The sequence below is a fragment of the Berghia stephanieae genome, chromosome 1, assembly GCF_034508935.2.
Source record: "Berghia stephanieae isolate SIO BIC M18660-M18661 chromosome 1, UCSD_Bste_1.3, whole genome shotgun sequence".
NCBI classification, from domain to species: Eukaryota; Metazoa; Mollusca; class Gastropoda; order Nudibranchia; family Aeolidiidae; genus Berghia; species Berghia stephanieae.
Genome location: NC_088360.1, coordinates 48,985,272 through 48,997,371, shown reverse-complemented (window position 1 = coordinate 48,997,371; position 12,100 = coordinate 48,985,272). Strand labels below are relative to the sequence as shown.

The window sequence follows — 12,100 nt, the reverse complement described above, 5'->3', positions numbered from 1 at the left end:
TCCGCTGCCTCTAATGTGTGTGTGGGGGGGGGGAGGGGGGGGGTAGGAGTTGCGTGTGTGTATCAACGCCACGAACAACTCGATTCAACGCCTTGGCGATGCCATTATCTCCGTTAATGGGATAAATTTCAAAATTTTATTAAATTATCGAAGTAACAATGAAGTACGGTGAGCAAATAAAGAAGGCATCACCCCTCTCTCTAATTAGTTACAATTTGAAATGAGTGTGACTACTCGTGGTTTTACTCCTGTAGACCACGGTTTTCAGGTCGTGAGCGGTCTTTAACGGTTCAAGAATGAACGATCCCACGGTCTCAAAGGTCAAACCGGTTCGAATTTCCAACAGTCTCTCAGGAATGTTCAATGTCGAAAAGGACCGGTCCTAGGACCGGTCCTTGAGGTCTTCATTTCCCAAGGACCGTAGGACCGTGGTCCTTAAGCTTGCCAAGGACCGCCCCGCACTAGTAACAATAAGTTAGTAGACGTCTCGTGAATGACATCTCATCACCCCTCTCTCTAACTTTGTTGGATAATCCTATGGATAATTTTCATATCACTATTTATATTTTGGAGAGAGAGAGAGAGAGAGAGAGAGAGAGAGAGAAGAGGGGGGGGGGGGGGAGGGTGGGGTGAGGACAGTGGGATGGGTTTTGGGGGGGGGGGGGGGGGGGGGGGGGGGAGTGAGACAGTGACGGACGGAAGTGAATAGTTGGAATATTTTCACTTCCGTAAACACGAAATACAGCGAAGCTTTGATTTCCTACTTTGACTTTTGTTTACTTTGTCAAAAGTAATTTAGTTTGACATAAGAGGTCAGTTTCACAATCATTTATACTGTTTTTTGCTAATTTGGATCTTTGGATTAGTTGCGTTTCTTAATTCAGGCCGTCTGAAACATGACAATTCTGTTCAGATGACCAAACAACAAACAAAATGACAGGTCGTTTCCTCTGAACGAGGTGTCTCAGTGGCAGCTGTAGGCGTTGGCTTGTTGTAGGTGACAAAGTTCTTTGCTTTGTGACAGTGACAGGGAACTAATTTTCAGTTGTGTTTTAGATATATTGTTAAAAAGAGACTTCAGACGTTATGATTTAGGTGTTTTGTTGATGACATACCTATTTTTTTTTTCATCTTTTATACTTTTAATATCTAATAATATTGAGACTGAGTGAAAAACCACTCACTTGCACTTGCAGATGATCCTTGCCATCTTAGCCTTTAGATTTAGTCCTTGGTCCTTAGTCGTAGTAACCTTCCGCATTAGCCTTTGCCTGCCTTTGTCGAAAGCAAAGATAAGTAGAGTCCCTATTTGTTCAGACCAAGTCTGCGTCACTTTTTTTTTTCCCAGACGACTTTTATAATAATAATACGAATCTAGACGTCTATATTTCTCTGAAGGCTGTCATTATCCCCAGACACCTGTCTGGGAATAATGAAAATTCGTTCTCCCCAGACACCTGTCTGGGGATAACGAAATTTCGTTATTCCCAGACACATATTTGAAACTCCGCTCTTTTAAACAATTATCCACATTCCAGAATATTGAATGTTTCCAAATGCACATAGATCCATAGAAATAAGGAAAGTTAATAAAATATCTATAAAAACATAAAATTAACCAACATTAAATCAGTTGTTACTACATATACACAATATGCGTCGACTTCGAAGTGGGTTTCATGGCCGAATGGTTTAGCCGTCTGCCCTGGAAGTTTTACCAGAATCGACGTTGCGGGTTCAAATCCTGGTTCCGCCACTTTTTTCCCTGTCTGGGGATAATCACAACGTTCTCCGAATGCTTGGGAAAATATAAACTTGATCTCTGGTTATTTGCGAGAGTCTGTGTGAATGATGAATGTGTATGCATTTAAAAAATTTTTTTTTTTTTTGGGTTTTCTTTTGACAGTGCTTGGGCACTCTGTCTTTTTTATTCCTGACTATCTGTTAGACTTCTATCTTGAGTTTGTGCTATCTTGTCTTTCAACCTCTGTTCCCATCTTGAAACTTTGGCTTTATTATTTAGGTTTACTTCTGTTCTTTCTTTGTAATGCAGCGCGAAGTGCAAAAGTGAACACGACATGGAGTATTCGCGATAGCACAACTTTTTTATAAAACTAAAACCTGTCTTTGTCAACAATGTGCCTAAAAAATGCTAGTCCACTCTGTTTGAGCATTTACTTTTGCATAGACATAGTGTCCATAACCCATCAGCTACTAGAGGCTAGCGGACTATTTGGAGAAATAGAGTTCAAGTTTATATTCTAAGCATTCGGAGAAAAAGAGCCGGCCTTTATAATATGTCCATTTACAATTGAAAAAAAGTGATGTTTGTGTAGCAGGAGAAGAGAAAGTACAGAGCCAAATTCAAATGTTGACAAATGAGCTTTCCTTACTTTTGTGTCATGGAACAATGATGAACAATTATGGTTCCGTAATCAAACCGTAACTAGATTTCTCAGCTAACATCTGATTTCTATTGATTTTCATTTTTTTAATATTTTGAAAGTAGACAAATTTCAATTTCATAAGGCTATCGTTATTGCCAGACACTTTCTGGCAATAAGAAAACACCAGGCTTTTGATACAGAGGCGGTGTCTGGCAATAAGAAAAGGCCAGGCTTTTTTTTTATTATACTGCCTTGTTTTGGCAGAAAAATTTTATGCAAAATGCAAAACAAGGTGTGAACAATTCCAAATAATCTGAAAAAATGCCAGTGTTAATTTGTGCCCCAAATCAATTAATATATTAAGTGATATTTAAAACAAAATGAAAGTAAATCGTGCGCAGATGCCAAATCCACCTTTTTCAAAAAGCAAATCGCATTAATGACTTGTAAGTTTTTGACACTTTGAACTGAAAACATCAAACTGGCAATTCCCCCCTTTTTTTCAATCAGTAAGAAACTTGTTAATCAGCAAATCGGTTCATAGTTCACAAACCACTGAAGGTTTCACTACCTACCTACTTGTTAACTTTATTGATCTTCTTTTGTTTCTATAATTCGTTAATTCTGACCACAATTTGGGGGATATTGATGATAGTTGGGGATTTTTTTTAATTTCGCAGACGAATCCTAGGCCTACTAATTTCTGTAATTGTGCGGCTATGTGGTCTCGTGATATGACACTCACTTTAGGATTGGAAGGTCCTGGGTTCGAGCCTCGCACTGTGCATAGTTGAGTCCTTGGAAAAGGCTCTTTACTCACATTCTCTCACTGTACTCAGGTGTAAAATGAGTACTTGGCAAGTAACAATGTTGACTCTATCGGAAAAAAAAAATTGTAAAATTGCCTAACAGGCGTCATGTCTCGTTCTACATGTTACATGATGCTGTCTGTCAGGGACCCATTGTAAAGTGCTTTGAGCATGTTTAGTGGATATTGCTCTATATAAAAGCTCAAGATTTATTTATTAATTTTTTTTTTTACATTCCACAATGACAATGATAGATTCTTTTCTAATTATAAAATATATGTACAATGTTTACACAATAATTTTTTTCCTCATAGGACACTAATATTTTTGGCCACTTTTCTTTTTTTTGTCAGCACAAATGTGCTTTTAACTGATATAGTTCCAGGTTCCGAATTGTCTTGGATTGCTGTCCATCCCTCTGTGAACTGTATTTTTATGACCTTCTTTTGTGTGGGGATTAGGTAAAGGTTCGCTGGTCTGGAATGGCTCTTCTCATTCCAGCCTAGGGTGGATTGAACCTAATGGGTACAAGGAATCAGATTCGCCAGTATTAAACTGACCGGCCTGTCTGAGGCATGTGATCTTTAAAGTACCATAGAACATTTTGCCTCTAAGTATTTCTCCGGTATGCTTGCTTTTCTAGCTTCCCAATCACTTGGCACATAGCCAGCAACCATTATCAAGGTTGTCAATTTTCCTTAAATTGATGGAATTTAGTTTGTTATAAACCCTCCAAGGTCGTTCAATGTGTTTACATAAAAGTTCAGTAAATTTTTGCCTCCTGAATTGGAAACTCTGCATTATATAATTACTGACATTTTAGATATATATAAATATAAAATTTCAACAGTGTGGATGAGATGACCTAGTTGACATGGGATTACAATGACACCTAGGGGATCTGTCTGAGCGAGCTTTCAGCATCTTATTTTTGTTTTGTTGTTGGTTATTTTTTTATTCCCTGAGCAAAATGTTGGACCCTAGATAAAGGGTAGGGCTGTGGCTATAAGATCATAGAATTTTGATTGCCTGTCTTGTATTTCTACTTTTGTTTCCTAGTCCTTGGCAGGGCAACAACATTTGACTTTTCTTGATACTGGATCAGTCTCTTTCCTTTTCTTCCTCTCTCTTTCCCTCTCTCTTCCTCCCCTCTCTCCTCTCTCTCTCTCTCTCTCTCTTTCTCTCTCTCTCTCTTTCTGTCTTTCTCTCTCAATTCCGCACCACCCCCCCCCCCTCTCTCTCTCTCTCTCTCAAAAAACTTTATTAATCAGTCACATATGGTTTTTAAATTTTGTTTTTACTGTCCTCTTTCGAAATATCTAAGTTAAAAATCTTTTCATTGTCTAAAATAATTGAGCTATCAGTATTTTTGGAGTAAAGTTGGAAAGGTGGAATCTCTGTATATATGGATATTTTAGTGGGCAAATGCTCTCTTCTGCCGTGTTAGAAGAGAGGCAGTTCTGGAAAATGTGACTTTGTTTCGTACATTAAACATGCTGAATCAGGATTTCATTGGCTCATATGTTGTTGTTTTTTTGTTTTGTTTTTTGTTTCTTTGAGGGTGGGGGGGAGGGGTTTAATTAAGAAATTCATAGAACTGTTCCATTGTTATCATTGCGATATTGTTGGACTTGAGTCAAAATTAAAACAGAATGAAATAAACATAAACAGACAAAATTTATTTGCAATGGAGCAACTTTCTGATTTGGAGTGTTGAGTTTTGTTTGCTTTTTTAAATTTCGTTTTTTAAAAAAAATATTTATTTTTATTATTTATTTATATTTTTTTTTTCATTTCCATTTCTGATTTTTTTATTCCAGGTAGATCTTGATTAGTCTGTTTTCTTTATCTTGACACATGTTTTTTGTTGATCTCCCGGATAGTTTTCAAGTAATGGTTTTGAATTTTTTATTAATCTCTCAAAATAGTATTTTGAGTAACCTTCCCATGTTGTTATTTCACAAATTATTATTGGTAATATATCCTGTTGGCCAAATTCCATTAATTTTGATACAGGTATGGTTCTTTTTTCTCACATTGAATGGTGGGATGCTCTGCCTTCTCTGTATTTCGTCTTTGTTATTACCTTTATTGCCTCTTTATCGGATGTTTTTTGGGGTTTTTTTTTTTTGTTTTTTTTTTTTTTTTGGTAACCTTTCTTAATTAGTAACCTGAGCATGTGCTCTGTATTACTTTTATCATATAATCAGTCAGCTATGAAGATAAGTCCAAGCATCATCGTGCTGAGTACATTATATATTTCAGCTTCCTCTCCTCCTCCCCCTTTTAAAAGAATTCCGTCACTGCCTTGTGTACTCATTTATACTGAAGTAGAGTGAGGGAGTATATTGTCAATCGATCAGTTTGAGAAAAATTCCGATCCTTACTGTAATTGGACCTTTACTTGTAATAATGATAATGATGGTAATAATGAAATAATGATAATGATGGTAATAATAATAATAATAATAATAATAATAATAATAATAATAATAATGATGATAATAATAATAATAGTAATAATAATAATGATGATAATAATAATAATAGTAATAATAATAATAATCATAATCATAATATAATTAGAAGAATTATAATAATGATAATGATGATGCTGATGATGATGATGATGATGATGATGATGATGATGATGATGATGATGATGATGATGATAATATAAGATTCTTCATCTCCCATGTTTGAAGTTTCAAACAAGTTCTCAAAGCTACTGAACAACCTTAGGATTGCACATTGGGTAATAGTTCAAAGTTTCAAACTCGGGAGTTCAAGATGCTTATTATATTCTTCCAATGGCCTCATCTGTATTATGATGATAATAAATGAAATTGTCCTTTCAAGTTTTTTGAGTTGATATATTATCTCATATATTCACTTTTTTTCCCCTCAGCTTCCTTTATAAGGCTCACGTTTTGAAGAATCGGCATTGTGTAATGTGCAACATATAACATCATGTCTCTTGTTAGTGGTAAGTAGTTTATTGAGATAAAAATGGATCTCAATTTATGTTTGCATTATGTCATTTTAGCCATAATTTTTTTTTTCAGACATAAACATATGTAATATAAATTCTAAATGATCAAATGAATTATTTCGAATTTAAAACACTATGCTCATCATTTCCTCAATTATATTTTAAGAATCTAACTCATATTCTGTATACTTATCATTGTCTAACCTGATCTTAAACCAGATTTAGGTGATAGTTCCAATAATAATTCCATGAGTTTACATCAAATTTTCAAGTTCCTCTGGCAGAGTATCAAACATTGTCCTTGTTGTAGACCCGTTACAGTTTCACACGGATTAAAAAAGAAAAAATCAATTCCTTCTTATAGAGAAACTGAAGTATTTTTGTTTCAGATCCTTTTTTGACCTCAAGTTGGATATTGCTTGAGATACAAATGGTGATACCAATTACAATGACAATGATAATAATGACTAAACTCTATTGTGTTGAAAAACAAATGACCGATCTGGATAAAATGTGGGATAAGTTTTTCTTCTAACATGTTTTATAATTTTCAATATGAAGCAGAAACTATATTCGATGTATTTCTCATGATGAATGTCCTCGAATGCGATCTGACTTGAATCCAATGGACCACAGCATTTGGTCAATGATATCCAACTAGTTTATAAGGGTCTTATAATGTTTTACACAGAAGCAAGTTAAAAGAGTCAATACATGGGATCAAATCACTATTCAAAACAATAGAAAATCGATTGGATTTTGAAGGTGGGGGGGGGGGGGGGCCAAGTACAGTCATCATAAAGTAAAATGGGAGATTGACAGATTATATGAAAATTTGAGAATTACTGGCAAATATGCAGAATGTTTAATAAAACAATCAAAACGCATTTTCTTGAAAAATTGTGTGCATAAATTTTAATAAATGGGTTAGATTGTGGTCAAATTTAGACTTGCCTGACAGCTACAGATTCTTAACTTTTCCATTTATTTTTCGTGCACGCCAGATATAAATTTGAATAGTTAGTTGTTATATTTTAATCATTTATTTTTACTTTATGCCTTGTAACCACTGGTCTGGTGGTTCATGTAAAAATTGATTGCAATACATACATAATACTAGTAATAGTAGTGCGCCGTGTGCAGACTAGTTTTGAAGGAAACACTCTAGGTACTTAAAAGTTATGCACATGCAATCAAACCTGTGTAAAATTAATCAAATTTCCTACTTATTTATGCAAATGTCTTAATGCAGTTGCTCATCCATATTTCATTTCCATGGCCATTAAAGGACATTAAGGATTATCTCTTAATAACCCCCCCCCCCCCTTTCCCCCTTCCCAAAAAACAACTAATTCTTTTGTTGATACTATTTTAGCACTTTTATCGGGAAGTGACATTAGATTTGTAAAATTTTTTCATCACAACAATAGTAAAAGTAAAGCTTTTTATATGAAAAAACCCCCCAAAAATGACCATCTGGGAAAAATAAAACCAAAACAAACTAGCATCCATATGGCTGACGTTGACCTCACTTTTAGTTATGGACATAACACATCCTCAAGTCAAGCCGAACATTATAATCAAAGATCATTCAATGGTTTTGAGTCAATTAAGGTGTATATTATATTTTCTTGACATTTAATGCTTACAATCAAAAACTTGTGATCAGTGAAATTAAAGTGTCAGTCATGTCAAATGACAAATGATATGATGTATGTAGGCTACTTCAATGTAAAATTTTGGGTATGGACGTAAAATGTACTAATTGATGTCCATCCATAGGTTTAAACGGATTTAGATTTAGTGGTAGCTTTTAGGAGCATTTAATCTCCTGATAGACAGGGGATATGGTACGAATTTACTGTTGTTTAGTGGTTAAGATGATTTTTGGATTTACATTTTTGTCTTATGATTGCTCCCCTGTTTCTTTAAAAGTAAAAAAAAATCATTTTGTCAACAGATAGTGAAACTGCTGCAGAGTATGTCAAGATTCTCCAGCAAAAGCTGTGGAATCAGGGAGATCGGACTAAAGATGATGAGATTACATCCATCATCTCCATGCTGGAGAGTCCTTTATTTAGGCAGTTGCTTACGCTGCAGGTAAGGCCAAGGACATAGATATTGGTCCTAATGTTTTGATGGTCCTGCTACATCTCCATTGTTAAACATAAGAAAATGTGACCAAAAAGTCATTGCATGGGTAATTTGAAGTCAAAATAGTTTCAATATTTAGATAGTGTTGCCACATCTTGCTTCACCCAAGGCTTTATCTTTTTTACACTTTTTATCTACAGTGCAGAACGGATATATCGACATCACGTTTATATTGACATGACATAACAATTATTAACGATAACATTATTAAATACAAATCACCAATATCGACATAAATTTTACCACAATACGGTTATATCGACGCTACGAACCATTGATAATGACAATAATTTATCTTTAAAAAAAGAATGACTGATATATCGACGTCACGCTTATATTGACATTTTACCTCTGTCCCAACGATGTCGATTTATCCGTCCTCGACTGTATTTAGTTGTTTATTGTTTGGGGAGGGGATTTTGGGATTAATACTGTTATCATTGTTTTAAAAGTTCCTGACTGGATTTTTTTAGATATATATGCAAAATGTTTAAAGAGTCAGCTTATTTGTGCTTTTTCTTTTTTAACAGAAAAATAATGGAAGATTGATTTTGTTTTGTATATTTTCATTGACTCCTATTTTGAATGTTATTCGTTATTGTTTTTATTCTTGAATGTTTTGCATCATCAAATTCGACCAGTTGACACAATATTGCCATGTTGTTATCCCCTTAAATGCAGTGTGCACTTGGGACAAATGATACCAGTCAGTGTGCTGTATATTTTATTAAGTAGCACAATATTCAAGTGTTGACATCAGCTTTTCTACCCTGCAAACATATGTTATTATTATAATACATCGCTTTGCACGATCAATTATAGGTGTCAATATATCATAATGTTTTACCTGGAATGTACTGTGAAACTTTAAGCAAGATTTTCTATAGCCTGCATCACACTTGAGGGAACGACTTGTCGCGTACTTCATGGAAGGAAACTGACACGGGTGTTTGATGTGAAAACTAGAGTATGCAGGGATGCCTCCTCTCACTGTTTCTGTTCCTACTTTCCATAAACTGGATCATGAGAAACAACAAGTGGAGAGAGAAATGGTTAACTCAACTCGAAGATCTGGATTTTGCAGATGATCTTGCACTTCTCTCTCAAACCCATAAGTAGATGCAATCCAAAACATCAAAAGTGGCCCAAATTTAATCAAGAATTGGCCTCGACATTCACCCAAAGAAGACACAAAGATTAAAAGTTTACACAGATAACAAAGACTCTGTTACACTAAATGGAACAACCTGGAGGATGTGAACAGCTTCGCATACCTTGGAAGTATTATCAGTGTTGATGGAGGCACAGACGAAGATGTAAAGGCCCGTATCAGAAAAGCAAGGACTGCTTTAACGTTTTGAAAAACTTTTGGAAATCTAACATCATTGCAATTTGTACAAAAAGTCCATGTGTTCAATTCAAATGTTAAAGCAGTTTTAATGTATAGCTCAGAAACTTGGAGGGCAACGAAAACAGTCATAGATAAAATCCAAACTTTTGTCAACTCATGTTTGCGAAAGATTTTAAATTAACATTGAGCTGTGGCAGAAAGCAAACAAACTAATTGAAAAAGAAATGTTGAGGAGAAAATGGTGATGATTGGTCCAACAACAAGCATCACCCGGCAAGCTTTGACCTGGAATACACAGGGCAAACGGAAGAAGGGTTGACCTAAGGACACCTGGAGGAGAGATGTAGAAGCGGACACCCTGCATTCGGGACAGACATGGAGAGGTATGGAAGTGATGGCACAGGACAGAAAAAAGTGAAGGACATTCGTTGAAGGCCTATGCTCCTGAAGAGGCAAAAGGCCATGTAAATAAGTCAGTAAGTAAGCATCACGCTCTTTTATAAATTCCCTTGTTTTGAAAAAAAAATATGTCAAAAGCAACTTGCAAATTCTTCTTTTTTTTCACAGCCTATGTGTACTACCTATAGTATGTAATTGGGAAATAGATTATATGTTAGAGATAGCTAACCTTTAAACAAGAATGCAACAGAACATGGTCCCAAGAATAGAAGATTTAAAATCTTGATTTGCTATTATTACTATTATCTGACCGTGCTGGGTGGGGATCCTGACCTCCCATAGCGGGCAGGGAGGTACATACTGTGTCTTCTATCCCCTTATCACTGTTTTCAAACATGCTTTCTGTCTTTGTCTTGGAATGAGATTACTTGGTTTTGTCCTGGCCCTCGTCGGAGCCTTGGCTGGGAGGGAAACAGTCAAATGCATAGTTATTGTTTTGGGAGATGATATTTTTTTCCTTGTAAATCATCTCTCTGTTATGTATTATTATATTTGTTATTTTTAGTGTTTAGTGTAAGAATTTGAGTGTATTCCTCTTTGTTGGATTTTGTGCTTGTGTCCGGATGAGACTTATAGGTGATCTCAAACTAAGTACAATGATAGTGTGATCTTGGAATCTACATTTGATCCCTATTTGTTTCCAGTTCCCCTGTGTCTTACTTTTTCTTGGGTTCTTTAACTGTAATTCTAGAACTTTTTACTATCCCATTTTCTTCCTTTTTACTGGCGCTGATATAACCTAAATGTGTTGCAAGCGCCGTAAAACCCTTAAAAACAAACAAAACATCTGACCGTGGTTAGGGGGACTGCTCACTGATATCTCTCTCTCTCTCTCTCTCTCTCTCTCTCTCTCTCTCTCTCTCTCTCTCTCTCTCTCTCTCTCTCTCTCTCTCTCTCTCTCTCTCTCTCTCTCTCTCTCTCTCTCTCTCTCTCTCTCTCTATCAGTCAAGTGGAGGATGCTGTGTCAGTTGGATTCCAAGTTTGGCTCTGTTACCATGATATTTTTTTTATCTGTTATCATCTAGTTCTTCTCCAACCCTATGTTTCTCATCATTATTAATACAAGTGCCTGCACCAAACTTTTTCTAAATTTTACTGAACATACCATAGCAGTAACATAATCGACCTTTCAAGATCCTTTTACATGCGGACAGTGTGCCTTATATTTCTCTGCCGTCTGTCTGGATTTTAAGTGATGTATTACTGTTTTTATTGTTTTTGTTATTGGCTGAAAAAGGGTTTTGAGTCTGAAATGTTCTGTGTTTGGTAGTTTGTGATTTTTTGAAGCTGTTATATTCAGTTTCATATAGATGTCACTTAGTTTCATTCATTACTTTATATAGTCCACAGGTGGCGTGGCTAGTATTATCTCTATTGCAATTTTGTAACTTCTCTCTCAATACAGGAATCTCTCCAGGAGCTGAGCCAAGTGTCCCAAACTCAACCAATCACAGAGGAGATGTTTGAAATCACCACATCTGGTGAACTGCTTGTCAATGAATCACCTGATGTCTTTCCTCCAGAAAGTGTTTCCAACAGCTCAACTCTCAAATTACGTGGCCAGTCATACACTAATGCAGGTATACAATTTTGCAATTTAAAAAAAAAAAAGAAGATTTGTGTTACTTTATCTACAGGATAATAGAAACATTAGGTGTTTTGCTTATTAATTCGATGTATTAGAAATAGAGAATTGTACCTTTTATTAGCATAGGCAGATGCATTTAGTCCCTCTCAGACCAATCATGGAAAATAAAATATTGTTTTAATAAATTTAAAAGGAGAAGAAAAAAAAGAGAAGACTAATATAATAATCACTTTATGTTTAAGCAAACCTGTACCTTTTATAGCCGATCATTTTCTTCCATTATAAAAGGGAAAGAGCCAGCCCATGAATGCAAACACCCTTTTTATTATTTTGATTGTTCCCCTTGCCACTTTTTCTTCT

At 35.4% G+C, this 12,100-nt stretch overlaps 1 protein-coding gene across 12 annotated transcripts in view; it reads left to right on the top strand.

The window, feature by feature from the left end:
- Positions 1-701: 701 nt before the first annotated feature.
- Positions 702-12,100, top strand: part of LOC144976807 (multiple PDZ domain protein-like) — a 302,900-nt gene continuing 291,501 nt past the window's right edge. For all 12 annotated transcript variants that reach the window (XM_078921376.1, XM_078921356.1, XM_078921365.1 and 9 more), the window contains exons 1-4: positions 702-812; positions 6,105-6,182; positions 8,149-8,288; positions 11,558-11,732. In XM_078921376.1, the coding sequence (XP_078777502.1) occupies positions 6,167-6,182; positions 8,149-8,288; positions 11,558-11,732 (331 nt within the window). In that variant the 5' untranslated portion in view covers positions 702-812; positions 6,105-6,166. The remainder of the gene's footprint in view (positions 813-6,104; positions 6,183-8,148; positions 8,289-11,557; positions 11,733-12,100) is intronic.